The sequence below is a fragment of the Nansenia antarctica genome (genome assembly GCF_963989245.1).
Source record: "Nansenia antarctica genome assembly, chromosome: 4".
NCBI lineage: Eukaryota > Metazoa > Chordata > Actinopteri > Argentiniformes > Microstomatidae > Nansenia > Nansenia antarctica.
Window position 1 is genome coordinate 12,867,471 of NC_137689.1, and position 24,609 is coordinate 12,892,079.

The window sequence follows — 24,609 nt, forward strand, 5'->3', positions numbered from 1 at the left end:
TGAATAACAATAATAGCCTTCAGTACAACTTACTCACTTTTAACATTCTAATATCAGGTATTTTTAGGCTGCAATACATTTCTCATAAAAAACAAAACATGAGGCCATCCACAAGATTTTTATGTCAGTTTCTGCTCCAAGAGTAGTCAGCAAATTGTCCCTCACCACAGAAGACATTACGGGTTACGGTTAGAAATGAACGGCAAACCCACCCATCCCCAGGAAATGGTCTATAATCTCAACTGGAGTGGAGAAACAAACAAACAAACAAACATTACAGAACTTGTAGGGAAACGGTATGGAGATGAATATCCTGTTAGGTTTATTCAATTAATCATCATAGAATTGATGCCAGCTCTGTTAGAGCTTAGGTACTGAATGAATCAACACAGGGTCATATTGAAGCCAGTAAGAGTCAGGCAAAGCACAACTCGTGTTATGGGCCATGGGCCAAATTCAGGCAAATTAGGTTGATAATTTTGCTTACTTTTCAAGCAGCTCAGGAATTTGTGTTATGTTTATGATATGAAATTAGTCAGGTAAAACATGTTTCCCACAGTGGATAACTGTGTGCCCACTACCGAAACAACAACAGAATAGCCTAAGGACACATTCAAATCCTGAAAAAACTTCCTTCAGTTTATGTATCAAAACTTTCTTTGACCTCGCCCAGCCATACACAATTTGTGGATACAGACAGTAGTACAGTTATGAACACAAACGCTGCTATATTCCATTCATATGGTTTACAGAAGGGGTACAGTAAGTGCATGTTTATTGAGAGGATTTGCAGTTGTTCACAGCTGAAACGTGGCAGAGGTCTGAGACACGGCGTTGTAAATAAAGGTATTGTTGAAGGGGACAAACTGGTGGGTGACGATTTTGATGGCTTCTTGTGCAGCTGATCCTGAAGAAATAAACATGAAAAACATACTGAGGATCTGCGTTGGCGCAAAGTGCTTGACAAGCTTCCCATAGGTCACAATAGGACCCTATACAAGGTGACTGAAACTCACCTCCCAAAAACGATGCAACAGTGTGTGGCTCGGCAGCGCCATAGCGACAGCTATTGAGAAAGCAAAACGAAGTCAAGATGATCCTCTGATCACATATCATAATGAAATCCTTACAAGTTATTGTGTTCATGTTCTTATAATTCTGTGGCTCTAATACTCCATCAAACAAATAATGGAAAGGCTGTGGGTAAATTACAAGCACGGAATACCTGGTAGCTGCAGTACAGTACATGATGTTTCACAGCTAAATACGAGCTATAGACTGTAGGTATCGAGTGCATTGTGTGCAATGATTATGTTACTTCACAAATTCAGTAAAACGTGCTGACGCTTTAAGGACAAAACTCACAACTCGTGGATGTAGTCATCTTTCACATTCACGTTGAGGCTGTACTCCTGAAGCAGGCTGTTAACACACAGCTTCAACTTACTAATGTCCTCTTCAACCTGGTAATTGTAGACACCTGGGAGGGAAGATATTCATCAAATGCGTTACACTTCCCCCTCTGTAACTTGCACCTAAACAAGTGGAGGATAAGGATAACTCGATGCCGTAAAGGTGGCTGCCAAATGTTATTACAATATCTTTCACCCCATAGAGAATTAGCCTGTTATCATTATTCATGCTAGCCACGACAAGTAGTTAACCGCTTTGTCCTCAATACAGCTGCATGAAAGGCATCACACTCACATAACAACATTCAGTGAAGAGCAGTTTTGGTCCAACCATAGTGATTTATAAAATCTGGTGTCAAGATCGAGCACTGGCCTTTACGTAACGTTTGTTTACAAGGATATGCACATATTTGAGGCCATTAGAAAATGTAGCATATGTACGTTTTCATATTTTTCTAAAAATGTTTTGATAAGTTGCACATCTTGCTAACCTGCTAATTTTTTTTATGTATCAAAATGTAAGTAGTAAGTACAAGTAAGGGCCAATTCTGGCCTTACCTGGGTAGCGGGAGTGCTGCTGGTAGAAGCGGTCCACAGAGCGGAGCATGATGTACAGCACCATCTCACTGTCCTGACTGTCCATGCAGGACGCTGAGAGGACACAACAGCATCTTAGTGTGTAACAATGACAACACATGATACTTGTGAGCTCCAAAGCAGAGTAGTCAGTCAAATACACGATTGGTGTACAATCGTGTAGCACCATACTTTACAGAAATTACCTCATAAAATGACATGGTAAAAAAGGAAGTTATTGTGTTTGAGTGAACTAATTCAATTGTGTTGTGAGGTAAGTACCAGAAAGTATTTATTGTTGCTTCAAATACCAATACAACACACATTTACCCGGGGAGCATGTCCATTCAACAACGTCTGCCACTTACTGATCAAGTCTTTATTCACGGTCTCCACACTGTACTCTTCAGCTAGAGACCTGCAGCGCACCACCCTCAGGAAAGCTGCATTTTTACCTGGAGACCAAACACACACAGACTATCATGACAAATTAATGCATCTATAAGGAACATCTTTCTGTGTCAGGACGCTTTACATATTGACAGAAAGACAGTCAGACAGACAGATGCAGATTACAACCCCGATTCCCAAAAAGTTGGGACGCTGTGTAAAATGTAAATAAAAACAGAATACAATGATTTGCAAATCCTTTTCGATTCAATTGAACACACAGTACAAAGACAACAATGTTCAAATTGATCAACTTTATAGTTTCTTTGGAAATATACACTCATTCTGAATTTGATGCCAGCAACATATTCCCAAAAAGTTGTTTACCACTGTGTTACATCACCTTTCCTTTTAACAACACTCAGTAAGCGTTTGGGAACTGAGGACACTAATTATTTTTGAAAGCGGAATTCTTTCTTGATGTACGACTTCAGTTGCCCAACAGTCCGGGGTCTCCGTTGTCATATTTTGCACTTCATAATGCGCCACCTATTTTCAATAGGAGACAGATCTGGACTGCAGACAGGCCAGTCTAGTACCCGCAATATTTTACTATGAAGCTACACTGTTGTAACACATGCAGACTGTGGCTCGGCATCGTCTTTCTGAAATAAGCAGGGATGTCCTTGAAAAAGACATCACCTGGATGCCAGCATATGTTGCTCCAAAACCTGTATGTACCATTCAGCATTAATGGTGCCTTCACAGATGTGCAAGTTACCCATGCCATGGGCACTAACACACCCCTATACCATCACAGATTGTGGATTTTGAACTTAGCGCTGATAACAATCTGGACGGTCCTTTTCCTCTTTAGCCTGGAGGACACAATGTCCATGATTTACAAAAACAATTTGAAATGTCGACTCGTCTGACCACAGCACACTTTTCCACTTTGTGTTAGTCCATCTCAGATGAGCTCGGGACCAGAGAAGTCTGCGCCGTTTCTGGATGTTGTTGATATATGGCTCTCGCTTTGCATGGTAGAGAAATAACTTGTCTTTGTAGATGCAACGAACTGTGTTAACTGACAATGGTTTTCCGAAGTGTTCCCGAACCCATGTGGTAATATCCATTACAGAATGATGTCACTTTTTAATGGAGTGTCGTCTGAGGGATCGAAGGTTACGGGCATTCAATGCTGGTTTTCAGCCTTGCCCCTTACGGGCAGAGATTCTCTGAATCCTTTGATGATATTATAGACTGTAGTTGGTGAAATCCCTAAATTCCTGGCAATTGTACGTTGAGAAACGTTGTTCTTAAACTGTTGGACTATTTGCCCACGCAGTTGTTCACAAAGTGGTGAACCTCTCCCCATCCTCCAGGCTTGTGAATGACTGAGCATCAGGGATGCTCCTTTTATACCCACTCACCTGTTTCCCCTTAACCTGTTGACCTGTAGAATGTTCCAAACAGGTGTTTTTTGAGCATTCCTCAACTTTCCCAGTCTTTTGTTGCCTCTGTCCCAACTTTTTTGAAAGGTGTTGCTGGCATCAAATTCAGAATAAGCATATAAAAACCAACACAGTTGATGAAGTAAAACATTAAATATGTACTGTTTTCAATTGAAAATATGTCAAAAAAGGATTAGCAAATGATCACATCCTGTTTTATTTAAGTCTTACACAACACCCAAACTTTTTTGGGAATTGAGGTTGTATTATGGTAGTCCTTGTGAATGCAGCCAATATTTAATTTACATTCCTATCATAGGGCACTTCCGATTCATGTTATTGATAAATGATGTATGACCACACACGTGCATGTGTGTAGAACCTTATAATACTCACAGAATAGTTTGATGTCCTGCTCGGAAATGCTCTCTGGAGGCTTTGAAAATAAGAGAGAGAAAATAAAATAAGATCCGATATCAATTCACACTGTCTAGGTTTTAACGATGATGAGGAAATTGAAATAATTAACACTGGTCAACTGAATTACAGTGGGAGCACGTTTGCCAAAGATCAGCATTATCTTGTCAGTGTTACAGCACTGCACGCTGGTGTTCCCAAAACGGCAAGTGGCTGCTCACTATTCGCTGGTAAAAACGTGCTCTCTGTAATTGACAGAAGTCGTTATATTTATTGCTTTAAATGGTCCTACGCATTGCAAGTCACAATGTGATTGGTAAATGTCACTATTACGCCAACATTTTGCTGTAATAGATTTGAATGTAGAGGAGTTCTATCTAAATTCTGAAGGCCTAGCCTATGGCTGAGCTTGCTAGCTGGCTTTTTCTCCCCAGAAACAGCATAGAAAAATCCTGATCTCTTTGTTTCCCTTTCCAACACAAACTGAAGAGATTATATCAGAATATAATTTGCATTGTTGAAAAGATTACATGAAAACAACACGTGTCCTTGGGTGGTCCAGTGGTCTAGCACTGCGGTCTTCAGTGCACACACATATAGGTTCGAATCCGGACCATACACTGCTGACATGCCCTCTCCTCCTTACTTTCCTGTCTACCTTCACTACCACTATCCAATAAAATGAACAGAATAACCATTCATTGTATTGAAAGTGAGTACAATGAAATCCTCAAACTTGCAAAAAAGGTCGACATACCTTTCCAACAGACTGCAGCAGAGATTCAACATGCTTGGACACGACTGTTGCATCCTGCATGGACTTCTCTCTGTAACTGAAAGCACATGCCTACATTAGCACACATTACCAGCATAAAGTATGTTCTATGTTTGGGAAATAGAGTTAGAGCAGAGGGACTCACAAACAAGCATGTTAATCTCTGTATCATATGCTTTGGCACATGCTATTATTCCATTTTGTAATTAATTAATAATTGTCCTCTCCTTGATATGCCCTTGTCTCCTAAGCACTGAGCTGAGTTGGCCTTGTGCTTGCTATAAAAGTCATAAAGCGAGCATTGACTTTTTAATTAAATTACGGTGGCTGCTTGCCAACGTTAATGAATGTAAATCATGGCTCCTACACATTCTGGAGGTTGATGAATTTCTGGGAATCTGCGATCATGTCTGGAATGCTGCCACGCACAGGTAGGTTCCCTCCACCTTCGCTCTGCACAAACTCCTTCACGGCTCGCGTCATCACCCAGAAGGATGGAGTCTGTGCACAGCAGAAACACAATCAGACCAGATTTGACTGAATTTACGACTGGAACAATCAAGGGATTTTTCAATCATAATAAATACATGGCAGGTCATAGGCCCTATTCAGAAACAGCCTCTTGCCCCTTCAGTAGGTCTGGAAGTATTAAATAGGTATTAAAGATGGTTGTCACACCCACTTGCCCAATGAAAGGGTGAAATAAAATGACTGGTAAATAATACCTTACTGTGTGTCTCATTATGCAGAATAGCTCTTCAGTCAACATCTGTTAGTTAGCAACTGTGCTAATTGACAGCAGTTCAACGAGGTAACTTTGCTAAATTCAGCTACTTCAGTAGGCACTCAGGTAAAGCAAACTCCAATAAACAAGTTTATTCATTCATAAAAATCCATATGTCTATATTGCTCTGGAAAACCCAAATGTCTAATTTGAAGTGCTGTATAGTGTAATTTTTTATTTTGTATTGAGTGAGTGTCACAAGCGTCTTGCAATATGGAATTGCACATCGATAGTGCCGTACTCCACACACACGACATAGTAAAACGAATATGTTTTCCACGTAAGGCTTGCTGATATGTTTGTTTTAGGGGGAGTATGGACAATTAACACTAATAACATGTGTTTTTAAATAGGATATACTTCAACAGACACAACAAATTATATTATATTATAACCTGCATTACAGAGGGGATTGAAATTCCACTATATATTTTTTTTTTTTTTATTGTGACATACATTCTTTGCCTTATATGGTCGTCATGCTGATGGAATGAGTGGTTGCTACAACAATATTTCATAGACAAGTTGCATCTTTTAAGTTTTTGAAAACACACTTCAATGATAATTATCAAAATCTATGATTCTTTTTCTGGATTTCCTAGTAAACAGAACCAAACAGAACACTCCAACTGTGTTCTTTTCAGGAAAGACAGACAAAGCTACATTCAAACCACAAACCTTGCTGGTGAAATGCAGTCGTGCAATACTATGAATTCCAACGCCTTCCAGTTCTACAGGTCTCAGACTGCTCTTTCAGGCCTCTACTCCACTGTTGCCAGCGGCAAGGAGCCCCAAAGTGACTCTGATGACACTGACTTGTCAGGTAAGGGCTAAACTTTATTTTCTCCCTTATCCGCTAATCTTTGTTATTTGGTTTTGTTTGTGTAAGCAAATTATTCATAAGTTTTGAGCATCTACATGCCTGTCCTGTTTGGTCTGCAGCTTGGGACTTCTCTCCTGCTGGGCCAAGAGTAGGGAGCCCTGCTAGCAGCCAGAGAGACCATTGGTGTTGGAGATCACCCTTCTTCTATCCTGGCTCTCTGAACTTTCTCTCTCAGATCGACCTAGAGCAGACCCTCTGCCTGGCCCCAGCAACCCTCAGCCTGGCTCCAGCAGTGCTCGGCCCAACCAACACAAGAGAGGCAGGGACTGGGTACTAGACAGACCAGTGGTCCAACCAAACCGCAAGAGAGGCAGGCCTGGCCCCAGCAACCCTCTGCCTGGCCCCAGCAACCCTCAGCCTGGCCCTAGCAACCCTCAGCCTGGCCCCAGCAGTGCTCTGCCCAACCCCAACAAGAGAGGCAGGGACCGGGGAGATGGACCAGTGGTCCACCCAAACTGCAAGCTACTCAGGCTATGAGACCATGTCTCAAGAACTCAATTAGGACATGGGGACTTAAACATCCCATTTATCTTTAATGTATCATTCAATTTAATTTAAGAATTAATTTGTTATATTTTAATTGCAATATTATTGACTTTGTGTTGGCTCTTTTAGAAAGTATTTTTTTGTAGTATTTTAAAGTAGTGTTATAAATGTAATGTATGAATTCTAAATAAACATTTTAAATGATCACTGACTATGCTGTTTTTGTTACATAATGTACTGTGTCCATGACTTTTTGTATTATTGAGCAGAGCGTCAAAGAGTGGCCAATAATGCAGCCTCTTGTAATGTGGATATCGTCTGTAAATGGTAAATGGACTGCAGTTATTTTATTTCTTTATTTTTGCCATATTGCTTATACCTTTCAAATGAGATTTTTAAGGGGAAAAAACGAAACAAAAATCTGTGGCCAGGAGTTTTTTCTTGACAGTGCCGGGGACTCACCTGTGACGTAATGTTGTTGCATTGCTCTCCATTGAAGATGTCATCAACTGTACTTGAAATCTACAGGGGTGAGTGTAGGGTTAGCAAAGTACAAATTATCAGTGTTCTCATGCACCTGCATCTTCAAGTAAAGCCAATGTACAGGGATAAGTTGAAAGGGAAGTATGGGGTATAAGATACAAAGAACAAGGAAGGTATATGGGTATACAGGCATGTGGTATCAAGTAGAGGTATGTGGTATGAAAAAGAGATATGTGGTACAAGTTGGATAGAATGATGTATCGGGTGTGAGGTTTGGGTAGGTGGTATATGGTATGAATTAGGGCTATGTGGTACGAGGTATGAGGGAAGGGGGTGGAGTATGAGGCAGGTACCGATAATGCATGATATATGAGCTATGGGGCATGCGGTGAGAGATATGAGGACAGCTACCTTGGTGGGGTTAAGGGCCGTATTGACGTTCTTGATTGCCTCCTCAAAGTTCTCCTCATCCTCAGGAACGCCTTTTTCATTCTTGAGGATTCCTGAGGGAAGCAAACATCACGAGAATACAAACCAATAATATCACTAAGTCAGGCATGTGCAGAGTATGGTAGTGTATACAGAAACCTAAAATAAAACGACAATATTGAATGTGAAAATCTAAAATATGTCAAATGAAATACCTTGCCGAATAAGCTGTCTGAAGGCCTCCTTCTCTTTGTAGTTCTTAGGTAACTGGAAATTGTGCTACAGAAACAAAATACTGTATCAATACCTAACATCTGCCCTCAGTTCCAAATAACTGTATCTGAACTCATTGCCAACTCTGCTCTCCAAAGATACTGGGAGGACAAGACGATAGGAGATAGATGTATTACCTCACTGTACCACTTTTCTAGGCATTTGGCAACAATGATGAGCCATGGAGTATGACTGTGATCCTGGGGAACACATGACAGAATGGAGCATATCATAAGAAGAAGAAGAAGAAGAAGAAGACTGATGGTGCTCTAACATAATTGAATGGGTTCTTATTGGTCTGTATAACCAGTAGTCTGTGAAAACAAAAGCAGAGAGGTTCACACTCAAGAAGTCAAAATTGCCGAAACATCTGTGTATGACCACTTTTCCCCTGTGCAGTTAAAACAGTAAACCTAATAGTAATATGCTACCCTGCTGTTATCATAATATCACAATTCAATTATATGCAAGGTTTGAAGCAAGAACTTTCTTTTTAAGACTTTCTTTAACCCATGTCTATGGCTGTTAGGCTGTGCTGTTTTCTACATCATCCCTATAGGGTCTACATTTAGACACCAACAACACTGGAGCAAAATGTACAGCTAAGATACAAACAGCGACCTTTAATTCCAGATGTCTCAGACATGAAAGCCCAAACACACCTTCTTCTCCATACCCTCCAGGTCATAGGACTGGATGTGGGTCTTCAGTTCAGCGAAGGGCTGATCTAGCCTCAGGTCCTCCAAAGCATTGTCTGGATGGGACTCCGTCACTGGAGAGGGAGTGATCACATACACAACAACTTTGAGTGTTGTCTATTAGCAGCAAGAAAGCACTGAAACCCAGTTTTGATCAAGGAGTGACAACACTATGCTACAGATAAAGGGAAAAGGCTAACTGGGATCCCTGGATCGTCCTTCATCTACCCAGATAAAGCACTAGGAATGTAACTCGCAAATGTTCCTGTACCTGTGTGCTCCTTCACCACCAGTCTCAAGTAACCGATGAGGCCATATGTTCTACAAACCAGGAAGGGTACGCTTGCACTCCACAAGACTGACCCCAGTCTCAAACAAGTGCTGTGGAAAGAACAGAAACCAATGTGTCTTAAAGCAGAGACAGCTTGCAAGTTAACTTTGTAAAAGTAATAATTAAGATGAAGCAAATGAAAAACATTAAAGGAGAAGCCCACCTCTCTGGCAGCTGAACACCGATCACCAGACTGAATCTGTCGAAGAACTCTGGGTCGTTGTCCAAGAGCTTATCTGGGCTCTATGGGGAATCAAAGTCACTTTTAGTGATTGTTTAGAGCACATACTCTGGTGTCTATCACTTTATGATGGCGATGGGAATAATGAATGGCAAATCTATTAGTCCAGTGTTGCTTGTGGCAAGTCTGCCCCATAGAATAAAAACTCATTTGAATTCTATTTGTGTTCTACCCCGTGTCTGAATTAAAAAACAAGACTATGACTAGATCTCTATACTTATAAAACATACAATGGAGTCAATCTATACGATTCTAAGAAGCTTCTTCAGGGACAACTACAGGTTCAACCAACACTAACCTCCTCCACAAAGTTGCCCGACACATCACTGTTCAGCTCTTGTAGCAGTTCGGTAGCAGCCTGGGCTCGATTCTATGATGCAAACAATGACATAGCAGTTAATAAAGTCATATTGACCTCATGGTGATCAATTATGGAGAGAGTGTAAGGTTAGCTGGGCATACCTTTCCTATGCTGTTGTTGCTAAGAAAAAAGCTGCAAGAGAGAACATTGAACCAATCATTTCAGAGATCAAAAGCACACACAGTCATTTTCGATAAATTGAGGACAGACGTGCAAAAACAAAATCACTGTCTCACTTATTTCCAACGTCTTCCCCTGATACTTTATGCCCATCAACAATGGTGAATGCCCCAATGCCTGTAAAAGAGACTCATACCATTAGAGAAACCGATGGATAGCCATTTACAAATAAGCTGTTACATACAACGAGACTTTAGAGAGTGTTGCTGTACGCATTACCTGGAAGCACAAGGTTCTTGAGAATTTCTGTCCCGGATGCTGTGGCATTAATTAGACATACGTGAGTGTTTTCAAGTGCTTCTTGGCCATGGTCACCCCACAGCCTAAAAAAGGAGTCAAAAAGCATCATGTTACAAAGATCAATGTTGCCATCTAGTGAGGAAAAACAGAAGTCTCATTTAGTGAAGAAAGAAGAGAGCAATATTATGATTACTCCATTAACTATTATATTAGCCACATATCATCCCACGAAGAGTAGCCTTGCAAACTATTGAGGAAGATACGTTATGGACGGATGGGAAAAATAAGGAACCAGCCATCAGTGAAATTGACTTTACTATACCAGTACAATCCAAAATAGTACAATACTGCAGCTGTCTAAATGTGTAGTAGGCTATCAAGTCCAGTTGCAATGACAGGTATCTGATAGAGAGATAGCAAAGCCCAGTGGCCAGCCTGACATCCTGCCTGCCAGCCTGAGTGCATCTGACATCAGTAGGAGAAGGTCTCTCCTTCTATCAGTGGCCCCGGGCCTGAGCTGGATTACTCTTCCTGCTACCAACGGTGGACTGATGATTCTCATGCTTAGTGTTCAAATGTATTGATTGTAAATCGCTTTGGAATAACGTGATCTTAGAATTATAAGGTTCTATCTCCGTTTAGGGCAGTTCAGAGATATTGAGCGTCAAAGTTTTGACATTCCATTACGTTCTGTGAGATGGAACCTTTGTATTTTATGAATTACTAACTCAAAAATGTCAACATTTTAAGAATAACACCACACAGGCACTAATAAACACCTAATGGATCAGATTATGTAAAAAACTCAATTTTGACAAAAATTGAGATAGAACCTTATAATTCTAACGTCACGATAAGGCGTCTGCTAAATGCCAAAAATGTAAATGTAAATGCCAAAATCTCAGATGTCTGGGGCTGGCTACGGTGGTAGAACGTTAGTTAGCTTACAGACTTTTGTATCTCTGACATTGTTATCCCTGTAAACATGTCAAAGATATGTCATCATACACACAAGTCTGCTGTAGTGGAGTTAGGCTACACAGACGAGACTAGTCTACATACAGTTGCTAGCTACTAGCTGTACTGGCTACATACATGTATGTTGTTCTTTCGGCATTAGCCTGTCTGGAGAAATATGCGTCATGTTAAATAACAATTATGATTTTTTTTTACAACATGTCTAGTATTAAATACCTCAGTTGTCTGTCGTATTTCTGCTCTTTGGAAGCTTTGGTAGCTGCCATGGTGCACTTCCACAATTTCGCCGGGGTAAATTGTTACATTCACAGTTTCCCATTGGCAGATTCGACGAAGATGGTCAGGCTACATGTAGTTAGAAATTCAAAGATGCACTTTCGATGTAGATCTGACACCAGGGGGAGCAGTTTGCTAGTGTTTTACTTCAAACTTGTAAAAAAAAAAAAAAAAAATGTCCACAGGTGTTTACAGGAACTCAACCTGTGGCATCTTTTGGGGTACGTCGTGGTTTCCCAGACACAAGCCTAAGAAAGAAAAGCATCTTCAATGTAGATTTTACATTGAAAGTGTGATTCAGTAAATCGGCACAATGCCAGGTTTGACCGATTTGCTAGGTTACTATGCTTTTCTTTATTCAGCCGATGTCCTCTTAAATGAAGGTATGGTGTTAGTAAGTAAGTAATTAGTAAGTAACGTTAAGTATATATAGCACACATTTACAACGACAAACAGCCGCCCAAAGTGCTTATTAACAGATAAAAAGAGAAAACACTGGTAAAAAAGAAAACAAGATCAAATACAGATAAAATACACTAAAACAAGGTTCTATGTGCAAGGTGCAAAAATATGTTAGGCATATTCAGCATGTTTGTGTAACTGTCATTAATGCCGATGTGAATTAGTAGCCTATCGCATCAACAGGTCCAACAAAATATGTAGTAACAAAATATGTAGTGTCAAAGGAATATGTGACATGTGATTCACAGATTGTATTGCACTTCATGTAAACTGAGTTTTTTTTAAATAAATAAAAAATCGCGAGATTTATCACAATAAACCTGGATTTTCCTTAAGCGATGTTGATGGAATACCCCTGATCACTTGGTATGTCAGCCAGCTAGTATACTTTAGCAATGGCCACATGCTTATCAAGGGCAAGGAGGATTTAAATGGGGGGCGTGGCAGAAAGGATCATTCATTCCCGTTCCCATTCGCCGCTGATTATCCCCACAACCTTCCATCTCAACCTCTACTCCAAAACCTATCTTAGCACGCGCCCGGTGCTTGATCTCCACTGCACATCATTCACATTCTCATTCCGTGCAGTCTTCTGGACTGTGAGTTGGAATCAAATCTAGGGAACTCCAAACGCAATGACAGGGCATCACTGGGGATATGGAGAGGAAGACGGTAAGTTGCTCCAGGTACATCGAGCATCAACTTGATTGACTTTAGGAGTTAGGACGCACGCTGCGCGCCGACGCTCCTCCGGGTTGCTGGTGACATTCCGTTTCGTGACGTTAGAATTATAAGGTTCTATCTCCATTTTTGTCAAAATTGAGTTTTTTTTTAACATAATCTGATCCATTAGGTGTTTATTAATGCCCGTGTGGTGTTATTTTTTAAATGTTTACATTTTTGAGTTAGTAATTCATAAAATACAAAGGTTCCATCGCACCAAACATAATGGAATGTAAACACTTTGACGCTCAATATCTCTGAACTACCCTAGACGGAGATAGAACCTTATACTTCTAACGTCACGGTTTGACAAGTCTGACATTTCTATAGGCTATTTATTTTGTTTGTTTGTTTGTTTGTTTGTTTAGATGTCTTATGCGAGGTTACTGACTGCTGAACGTTCTTGTGTTGCCTATCTGGACGAGGGATTCCTGATATTCTCAGACGAGCTCATGTTAAAATAACTGTTAATGCGAGATTAGGCCAATTATCCTTAAAGGGGATGACTGCATGTCACCCTATTTTAACCTTAACTCAGCTCGCCAGTTTTTAGGCGAGGCTAAGATGAATAGGTCAATAGATGTATGGACGGAGGACTATTCAGTCATCCCCTCTCACTATATGGACACGACTGAATGAAAGATTGAGGTGAAGTCAAGTGACAGCAAAAAACCTTCACAGTTTCACTTGTTGCAGAATCTTCTTCTTCATCCTTACAATGTCTTCAATCAATCTTTTGACCAAGTCATTCATGAGTGATTCATTATTTATTTTTTTACCTTAGGTCCAGATGCCTGGCACAAAGACTACCCCATCGCCCAGGGCAATCGCCAGTCTCCCATTGACATTGTTCCTGGTGAGACCGTGTATGATGCCAACCTTCCTCCCCTATTTCTAGACTACGATCACTGTACCTCCATCAACATCTCCAACAATGGCCACTCTGTGGTGGTGGAGTTTGATGACTCGGATGACAGAACAGGTGAGCAACAGAGGGGAGAACATCAAACCATTCCCTCAAGAGAAAACCCTCTCTCGGCTAGTAATGCAGACATGCTATGATATGCAATGCCAAAGGGTACCTTAGTGGGAAGGTAAAGGTTGGCTCTAGTCATGTTGATAGCCAATGTTTGATATACATTTGTATTTCTATTTTACAGCCAGCATACAGTATATAAAAGCCAGTGGAAATTGTGAAGATTATTCAGTAGTAGCATTCACTGTTTTCATGACAGTAGGTCTATTCAATTGACAGATTCTGCAGTTTCATTAAATTAGATCTTTGGGTACTGCCCAGTTACCATATTACATAAGGGGGGGTTGGATAGCAGTTGAGCAGTCTCATGGCCTGTGGGTAGAAACGGTTGACACCTGGGTGGGTTAGTAGATTACAGCAAGGTAGTAGGGCTTTCAAGTCAAAGATGCAAGTTTTATGAATATAGACACAATTGTGGTATTCATAAACTCAGATGATTGCTCAAGCATCATGATGAATACAGTAATATTATTATTTTGGGCTTCATGTTATCCATAAATGAATTTACCTTAAATGTGTGGAAAAAAGCAATGACTTATTTACACAGCCTATTTATTGTATACTCACATATGTAAACCACCCTAAATCAAACCTTATATCCTCAACAACAACAAAAAAAGCTATTCTAGTTGTCTAGATTTTCACTACAATGCAAATGTACTAGGTTTTGATTTGCATAGCCTACCCATCAGGATGTGTGGTCAGAATGTGTGGTTATAAATGTGGATGATGGGTAGAACACTGACATTTGTATTAGTCTGACAACCTGGTAGAACTATCCTAATCGCACAATAGTTCAGATTATGTTTTTCCGCACATATCAGTCTGGTATTAAACATAAAAACTAGCTTTTGGAAAACCTACAAACATATAGCAGCAAAAAACAATTGGGTTGATTGATAGTAATGCAAAATAGTTGCATCGCCCTATGCTCAAATGGTCTCAATGACGAGGAATTTCAGACTTGTATGTGAAGGGATACAGAATGGTCAACATAGCGTCATCATCGTCACATCAGGCTGGTTCCATCATAACCCAGTGCAATGAGTATTATAGAGGCTAGTAAAGCCAGCATTTAACTCTAGGAGTGTCTGTCTGCTGGTGCAGACGTCTCATCTGACAACAGCAGATAATCTCTTAGGTTATGTCATATGCTTCTAAACTGGGTCCACGTTAACCAACAAGTCATCATTATAGATGATAAGACAGCAATATGGCTGTTTGGCTAAAGCACATAACTGTGTAAGCAAAATGCACAGAAACCAAAAAGATTCATTCTGCATGACATGGTCTATAGCTAATGATGGGTTTGTTTGTTTGTGTGTTTGTGTGTGTTTGTGTGTGTGTGTGTGTGTGTGTGTGTGTGTGTGTGTGTGTGTGTGTGTGTGTGTGTGTTGGCTTGGCTCCAGGGGTATCAGACAGGTTTTGTCACTTACTGTGCTGACTTACCTAGCACCCTGCAGTAAGGATGACAAACTGCTTTGCACTGTCACCAGCTCTGCTTCCCTCCCAGACTCCACTCTGGTTTCCAAACACTCTTAGAAGAAAATATTCTACCGACTATCAAAAAGAGTTCTTCAGCTTGTGTAGACGGATTTGGTGGCTATTTAATTTAAATCTGTTTAAATGTACTGGGGAATAAAGGTATGTCTTTATTCTTAACCCGTCCAGTCCTTTTTCTATTCTTCAGTGTTTTTATCCGAATTCTCACTTGTTCCTGGAAGAGAACCCATATAAGAACCCTGTTTTGGTGCCACTGGTTCAACATGGCACTCAAATGGTTCTACTACAGGGACATGCCAAAGAACCCTGTAAGTGAAGGGTCACATGATTGACTACAGATCAGCTTATTGATTTGAAGTACCTAGTTAATCTGAGTGTTTAAGACTGCAGTAGTACTGTGTGTATCGAACTTAGAGAGTTAAGATTGTAGGCTAACATGTCTGTCATTGTGCCAGTCAGCTGTCTCAGCTTAGAAGGAGGGATTAAATGAGCCCTGGCAGCGGTTGTCTCTCCGTGTGTGTTTGTGCGTGCGCACGTGCGTGTGCGTGCGTGTGCCCGCCTGTGTGCGTGCCGGTTGTGCTGCAGTGTCACCATGTCAGGCACTGGGCATGCAACGCTGCCATGGCACAGATGACTGACAACTGTCCTTCCCTTATCTCCACAGTGATCAGCGGAGGCCCCCTTGACAACGCCTACCGGCTCAAACAGTTTCATTTCCACTGGGGCGGCAAGGGTTGCCATGGCTCTGAGCATACCGTTGGTGGGAAGACTTACGCATCAGAGGTGAGAGCGTGTCGAAGTGCTCCCACAAGGCAGGGGTAACCGCTATCCTCACCCTTAATAATAATAATAATAATAATAATAATAATAATAATAATAATAATAATAATGCATTTTATTTATGGGCACCTTTAAAAGCACTCAAGGGCACCTTACAGAGCATAATTAAAAACAAGCAACACATGAAGTACAAACAGTGATTAAAACAAACAGAACAAAACAAGACAAAACAAAAGACTTAAAAACAACAATCAGTTAAAAATACGCCAGTTTAAAAAGGCAGGATTTGAAGGTGGAGAGAGAGTCAATGTTGCGGATGTCTTGTGGAAGAGAGTTCCAGAGACGGGGGGCCCAAGACAGAGCCCTGAGGAACACCAGTGAGGACGGGAAGGGACTGTGATTTGAAAGTGTTTGAGTTGGACAAAGTAAAGTACGGCCGGAGAGGTAAGATCTGAACCAGGTGAGGGATGTGCCAGTGATACCAATGGTAGCTAATCTGTCAAGGAGGATGTGATGTGAGATGGTGTCAAAGGCTCCAGTCAGATCAAGGAGGATGAGTATGGATAAGAGCCCAGAGTCAGCTGCCACCAGGAGATCGTTTGTGATTTTGACCATGGCTGTCTCTGTACTGTGTGAGGAGCGGAAACCAGACTGAAATTGTTAAAAAAAAATGATTATTGTTGTTCAGATGGGTGTGGACCTGGGCTGCGACTGTTTTTTCTAGTATCTTGGAGGGAAATGGTAAGTTAGAGATTGGGCGGAAGTTATTCAAGTGGTTGGGGTCCGCACCAGGTTTCTTGAGAATAGGGGTTATTGCACCTGTTTTTGAGAGATGAGGGGACGACACCAGAGGTAAGGGAGGAATGAATTATGCCGGTAATTAAAGGGGAGAGGGAAGGTAGACATGCTTTAACTAGGTGGGTAGGAAGGGGGTCAAGCTGGCAGGTGGATGATTTGGATTTACGGATGAGACTAGAAATTTCAGCGACAGTGGAAAGTACAAAGCTGGATAGTGGCGAAGAGAGGGGAGCATATGGAGTTGAGTGAAGTGATGTATAGTTAGAGGAGGTCAGTTGCTGGTGAATGTTTTTGATTTAAAACTATAACATTGTTTTTTCTTCTATGTACCCCAGTTCAGTTAAATACAAATAACAGGTTTCCAGGATAAAAATATTATACTTTCTATGTGGCAAGAAAGCATGTTCATATTTCAGTTTCACACTGTACACATGGTTTTTAGGACATACAATCTAAACATTAATAAATAATGCCCAAAAAGAACCATGTTTTTGTGTTCTCTGGGAAAATGCTTTTGGCAATTGATTGACCTTGTATAAAGCACAAGAGGAACTGGTTGGTTGAGTTTCTCTCTGCACCTTCCCTGACTTGGGGTGCTTGGCACAGGCTTGCCTGTAATCCGGGTCGTGACCAGGGCCCATGTACGGGTCAGGAGGAATCCTATATATCCGTTCTAGCTGTTCCAGCTCAACAGCTAGAATACTGCATCTTGGCTCTGAAACTACTTATGGACTGAATGGATGCATATTTGTGGCAACTTTGCTAGTGTCCCTCCCAAAAAATAAACAAGCTGTCTCAATGCAATTCAGTCATATTATTATATCAATAATTTGATAGATTCGGTCAAAATTCTTCTTCTTTTTATCCTTGTATGCCTCTCCCTCACGGTCTTCCCCATGCTCCTATTTGCACATGCACCTTCACTAACCTCACATGGCACTCCACCTCCACTACATCTTGCACATCAATGCATTTCATGTCTCCCTCACAAATCCATGGGTATTTGTGAGGAACCATTTGGTCTTGTTTTAGCTCTACACTCCCAAACAGTTTGGATTTGGAATCAATCAATTATTATGTGGTCAAAGTACAGATTCTCAGCTTTAATTCAATGTTGTTTTTCAGATTGGGTTCACCATTTAGAAACCCTTGCAAAGCAATAACTGCCTGAAATAGCTGCCTACCAGGCCTGTACTGCAGCCATTTTCAGTTTCATTCAAGGCCTTTTTGTGGAAATCCTATCATTAGGAAATGAAATGCATGTTAAACTTGATTTAAATTTGATGATTGACTTGGCCAGTCTATAACTCTCCACTTTTTAGCCCTGATAAAGTTGCCATGGCAATGTGCTTGAGGTCATTATTTTACTGTTTGATGAAGTGCCATCCAATGAAGTGCCAATCCAATCCATGTTGAAGCATGTTTGAAGTTTGCTTCAGAACATTTGGAGAATCCGTTGACAACGCCTATCGGCTCAAACTGTTTAATTTCCACTGGAGCGGCAAAGGTTGCCATGGCTCTGAGCATACCGTTGGTGGGAAGACTTACGCATCAGAGGTGAGAGCGTGTCAATGTGCTCACACAAGGCAGGGGTAACCCCGATCCTTACCCTTAAAACTATAACGTTGTTTTTTCTTCTATGTACCCCAGTTCAGGTAAATACAAATATTTTTTTAACAGGTTTCCAGGGTCAAAATATTATACTTTCTATGTGGCAAGAAAGCATGTTCATATTTCAGTTTCACACTGTAGACATGGTTTTTAGGACATACAATCTACACATTAATAATAATATAAATAATGCCCAAAAAGAACCATGTTTTTGTGTTATCTGGGAAAATGCTTTTGGCAATTGATTGACCTTGTATAAAGCACAAGAGGAACTGGTTGGTTGAGTTTCTCTCTGCACCTTCCCTGACTTGGGGTGCTTGGCACAGGCTTGCCTGTAATCATGGCCCATGTACGGGTCAGGAGGAATCCTATATATCCGTTCTAGCTGTTCCAGCTCAACAGCTAGAAAACGGCATCTTGGCTCTGAAACTACTTATGGACTGAATGGATGCATATTTGTGGCAACTTTGCTAATGTCCCTCCCAAAAAAAGAAACAAGCTGTCTCAATGCAAGTTAACTCATTCAACTTAAAAATCACACAAAACATTGATGGTATTGCTCCCATTAAGTCCAATTGCATCTCTGGTAAGCAAAAAGCTCCCTGGAGAACTGCCCCATCTGTAAAGACCCAAAAAAGAGAATGTCGTAAAGCAGAGCGCAGATGGAGAAAAACAAACCATCAAGTCCATTATGATATCTGTAAAGAGAATGTTAAACACTATAATTTAGAAATAAGAAGCGCCAGGCAATAATTTTTCTCTCATAGATCAAGATCATGAACAATAATTTTAATAACGCCTGCATCCTTTTCAATACTGTTGACAGACTAACAAATTCTCTGATGGATGTTTCTGATATTTCAGCCTCATAATGGCTTCCTTGACTTTCATGGACATCTCTTTGGTCTTCATGTTGACAGACACCAATTGCAGACTTTTATTTGTATAGCACTTTTCCTGCAAATGTTGCAGCTTGCTCAAATGCAAAATCTAGAATCAATACTAGACATTGACAGCTCTCTTATGCCTTGCGGGGAAATGTTGAAGTGGATACAGTAAGAACCTGATAGTGTGACCTCATAGGGTAATGATGGTAAACATATGTGGCGCAAAGTTGTGCTATTTGTGGACAGGTGAGAGACTACAATTCCCTTGATGTCCAGCCACTAGGTGAAATATTTGACACAGGTGTTGTGCATTGGCTAATCAAGTGATGTTGTTGAACCCTTTATACTACTGCATTCACTTGTCACTGCTTTATGCCTGAAGTTTGCAATAAAATAATGATTTTTGCACAGATTTGAGTGTGTGCTTTTTTCACTCTATGAGCAGGTGAGAGAGGAAAAAGTGCTCATTTACACAATAAAGCAAATTGCAGAATTTACCATTTATTTATCATAAACTCACATGCAATTGGATTATGACATAACCACTGTGTCATAACCTGTGTCTGCTACGGTAGTAACAGCCCTGCCTGTAACACAGCTGCCCTGTCATCCCCCTGCAGCTTCATCTGGTTCACTGGAACGCAGCCAAGTACCAAACATTTGGGGAGGCAGCTGCCGCTCCTGATGGCCTTGCAGTCCTCGGCATCTTCTTAGAAGTAAGAGTTTACGGCACCCCAGTTTCCTCCTATACACACACACAAAATATAAAAATAGAAATAATAGATCACTAGTTGATATGACAATTTTAATATATTCCTTAAATAGGCCTAATGATTTTTATTTTTTTTCATAGTAGAATACATTTACAGCAATGTATTGCAATTTCTATAAGGGTTGTTTGGATGTGGAGATAAACATGTTAAACATGTTATGTGTTTTGTTTTAGACAGGTGACGAGCATAGAGGGCTACACAAGATAACAGATGCTATGTACATGGTGAAGTTTAAGGTAAGGGTGAACAAATGTTTAAGAACTAGACAATTGAGCTGGGGGTGAGCGATATCTGTAATTCCACATGGTCATTGCAATGGTATCGGTACATTGGCAATTTATCTTCGTATGTGGGGGACGGGGGTGGGCACAGGAGACCAACCGACAACAACATTTGAATATAGACATGTAGATTATCATGACTTACCCAAATAGAGTATTGTCTAAGAATTGGTTTTAGGGTCCGGGTTAGGGTTAGAGGTCATATTGAGGTTGATACCACAATTTTGTACCGGCCCAACCCTGATTATAACTTATTTATCTTCTTTGTAAAGTGCTCAGCATAATGGCACAATGACTCGTAAAGAAGCTTAATTTAGCTATTTTACAACGTCAACTGAAAGCACCTGTTCACACACAAGTGAAGCATATCAGGATATCTGAAGTTATTGTCTGTGTTTCTTTCTCACTCAGGGAAGCGTTGCAGATTTCAAAGGTTTCAATCCTAAGTGCCTCCTACCCAAAAGCCTCCACTTCTGGACCTACCCCGGGTCACTCACTACGCCACCACTTCACGAGAGTGTCACTTGGATCATTCTGAAGGACCCAATCATAGTTTCAGAGAAACAGGTGGGAGAGCTGTCTCAGGGTACTGGTAGGGTACAATGGGATGGCACCTGGGTATTACCACATTTTAAATATGTTTGCTTATGGTAATCTGTGGTTGGTGGAAAGGGTTTACCACACATTTGTCTAAATGCAAGGAGAACTACTCCAGTAGTGATGGATGTGACCTTCTTTGTCAATGCCGAACGACTGGAGAGAGTCCCAAGACTAGAGCTAATGTGACAACAGAGCCTCAGGGCATATCAAGGATCCCGTTCCTTTTCCAGTCAGAACGTAAACATTGTCAATAATGCTCAGAATTGTGAAAAGAAAACACTACAGAAAAGATATTGGTTAATTTACAAGATGTGGAGACGTTAGTTAAGTATAATTACTTTACAATAGGAGCTTTATTTTGTATAGGAGATTCTAAACAAATATGTATGTGCTTTTTAGAGTAGGAAGCTCCTTCCCCCTTTAGCACCTACTCTATCGCAGAGTTGACCGAGCTGGACATAACAACTAGAGTGTTGTTGAGCCTCGAAATAGTACTTGTTTGACTTTACATACCCAAATTAGTTTAGTTCACTTGGTGCACTAGATATGGGGGGTTTGCAAGCGTGCTAAATCAAGCGCACCAAGTATTTGGAAAAAAACACAATTTCGACCCAGGTCTGTAGGGTAGGAGACTGAGCTATGGTGGATTACTGCCTGGGTGGCTAGAGTACCACAAGTCCCTCTGTCTCTGGGGGGAAGGGGGGAGAGTGCTTCAGCACCGTCCTGTAATCCTTGTAACTCTAGATTACTTTGTGATTCCAGGTCACAAATCACGCAGTGTGTATTACCAAACAAGCTTGTGACACAGATTGACCAAGATTTGTCACGTTGCTGCCTTGCACAGATTGCTAGATATTCATATTATATATATTATTATATTTAGCCAGATTTTTTCCTGTCTCAAACTCTTTTTCTCGTTACTTGAGAAATTGGGCCACTGCAGCCTTGGGACAATAGGCCAACACAATTAGATGTATTAGTGTCAGCCATATATAGCTACAGTACAGATTGTGTTTAGTGAATTACTGATGAGTTTTGGATCTAGAGCAATCTTGGTTGATTGATCTATTGGTTGGTTGGTTGATTGTTTAGTGACAGATGTGGTCTGTAACGACCAGCAGTGCCGTGCTACACTCGGACCTGTTCACAAGGAGAAGTGACTATAATAACATGCCATTCCACATCCCCTCCTGGTGCTGAGACCCTGTTTAGACTTCCCCTTCCCAGTTTTTCTCTGCACTGACCACAGTGACTTTAATTAAAGTCAGCTTGGGCCCCACCGGCATGCTGTCTGCATACCTTGGTCCCCGGGCTAGCCGTTAACCGTGGGCACGGTCCTGGGCCTTAGCTGTGCTCCCTCCTCCATGCCCTCAGTGAAAGGCTCCAGGCCAGAAGCCTTTGATCCCCTGTGGCTGATTAACATGATGGATGGATAGATGTGAAGTGTTTTGGTGGGTTTTTAATTGTGAAAAGCTTTGGCGATACTCAGCAGGGAAGCCCTCTTATGTAACAGGGTATTATGTTGTTTTTCCCCCTTCCATACTGCAGCAAGGGACTTAAAAGGTGTTGGTAAAACTTTACTTGGAGCATACAGCCTGACAGATATGTCAGAACACCGATATTATCGTCCGATATTGGCCTCTTATAGCCTTTTACATATGTTTACATATATTTGTTTACACACACACACAACCACACTATGGCCATAACAATTCTTATGAATGAATACAGTTGCCAGTGGGATTTGCTGTTACTGGAGTGACTAATGAAATGGCTGAATTTAGAAAAGTAACATTAGCTCTTTGGACTTCAACTGAAAGGTGTTACTGGACAATAGAGTTATTCAGCATAAGGAGTCAGCAAAAGGTATTATTTACCAATAACTTATTTCACTAGTTAACATGGCTAGCTTGTATCTAAGCATTTCAGAGTTAGACATTCTAGCTAACCTGTCACACACTGATGGTGGATTTGTTTACTCTTGTGAACTGATCAGAATGTACCACTTTGATCATGTTTGTCTTGGGGAGAGGGAGGGCTGGAATAAACCATTACTGGAAATGACAGTGGTCATCAATCAGAAAGTGCAGGGGGTATTCTAACACTATATTTAAGAGTGCTTTTCACAGTTCATTTGTGTATCTTTTTTGTAAATGAAATATAACTTGAGTATAACAAAAATAATTCAGTGGATGAGCAAACTGTGTCACAAAAAGTTAGAACAGCAAAGCACTGATCAATACGCAATGCATTAAACATTCTCATTTGGCACAGTACAGGTAACTGTGGACATAACATAAATAAATGTCCTGTTTATCAATGAATGTTATTATTGAGATACTGTAGACATAACATAAATAAATGTTGTCCTATTTATCAATGAATGTCATTATTGAGCTATTTTTGGGCTAATCGGTATTAAGGGCATTTTTTGTCATTGTTTTCCTAGGAATTCTGTAAAACATTTATTTATTTATTTATTTTTTATCGAAAATAGGCCCTAGTTATTAGACCCTTGCATTATATGTGTGTGCCTAGTGTTACAGAGCTGTTTTTATTTTTCATTTCTGTCTTTATTTTCAACACAGATGGGTAAATTCAGGATGCTGCTTTTCAGTGGTGAGGAGGAGGAGCAGAGGATGCGAATGGAGAACAACTTCCGACCCCCTCAGCCCCTGAAAGGCAGGGAAGTGCGAGCGTCCTTCAACTAACGTGATAGGAGTTACCTGGACAATACTACTATATGCCAGAGTGAATGTCTGATTAGTAGGGTTTAAGTTAACCTGGCCTGGGTTTTCTTCTACTGCTGAAAACCTTAGGAGGTATGCAAGAATCATTACACTGCATTCTCTACTGGAAGCCAGAACGGTGCAGATATCAAGGTTGGAGTTTGTCATAAAGGAAGGTAGCTCTTAAAATTAGAAGAAATATCATGAATGTAAGTTTATCACATTGCAATGTTGTATAAAGGTACTACAGGAATCAGGGATTATCACATATTGTGGTTTGCAAATGTGTTGGTCCGTAAATTGAGTGTGATGCAAACAAAAGGAAAATATAATGTCAATACAGTATGTCCCTCCATTTCTTTCTGCAAAAGCATTAGTCAACCAACATTTCTTACCCCCAGTCCACCATTCTCATGCAGTATGTTCAGGAATGTTGTTATTGAGACTGTTATCGTTTCTATACATGGTGCTATATCTTTCCCCCTTTGTGCTGGGGTTTACCATTGGACGATGGCTCCAGCGCTCTGTACCATGTGACTTAGCGGACTAGTCGTCTGAGTCCAAGGCCTCTCAGTGCTGATCCACCATGATCCATAGTGAGCCGAGCTATGGCGTATGGATTCACATCCTAGTTGCCATAAACCCCCTTTAACTCCCAACAATCGAAACTGGAGGTTGGAATTGGATTAGCGAGCGGCTGCCAAAAAGCTCATCTGCTCAACGGATGCAGGTGAGCCTGTACAGTCTAGGGTCCTTTAA

The 24,609-nt window shown here is 40.8% G+C and overlaps 2 protein-coding genes across 2 annotated transcripts; one reads left to right on the top strand and one right to left on the bottom strand.

Moving 5' to 3' along the window:
* Positions 1-253: 253 nt before the first annotated feature.
* Positions 254-11,668, bottom strand: nae1 (nedd8 activating enzyme E1 subunit 1). Its single transcript, XM_080528870.1, has 20 exons — positions 11,608-11,668; positions 10,393-10,496; positions 10,230-10,290; positions 10,095-10,125; positions 9,931-10,002; positions 9,555-9,634; positions 9,332-9,441; positions 9,025-9,134; positions 8,500-8,562; positions 8,305-8,368; positions 8,072-8,163; positions 7,640-7,699; positions 5,392-5,525; positions 5,007-5,082; positions 4,229-4,268; positions 2,357-2,443; positions 1,971-2,063; positions 1,366-1,480; positions 1,017-1,066; positions 254-907 (listed from the first exon to the last, which is right to left on the bottom strand). The coding sequence occupies exons 1-20, from the start codon at positions 11,655-11,657 to the stop codon at positions 798-800; spliced, it is 1,602 nt and encodes a 533-aa protein (XP_080384996.1). The 5' UTR covers positions 11,658-11,668; the 3' UTR covers positions 254-797.
* Positions 11,669-12,764: 1,096 nt separating this feature from the next.
* ca7 (carbonic anhydrase VII) lies at positions 12,765-23,832 on the top strand (the record flags this gene model as incomplete). Its single annotated transcript, XM_080528879.1, has 7 exons — positions 12,765-12,801; positions 13,637-13,834; positions 16,056-16,174; positions 20,088-20,183; positions 20,414-20,476; positions 20,933-21,088; positions 23,710-23,832. The coding sequence occupies 7 exons, from the start codon at positions 12,765-12,767 to the stop codon at positions 23,830-23,832; spliced, it is 792 nt and encodes a 263-aa protein (XP_080385005.1).
* Positions 23,833-24,609: the final 777 nt, after the last annotated feature.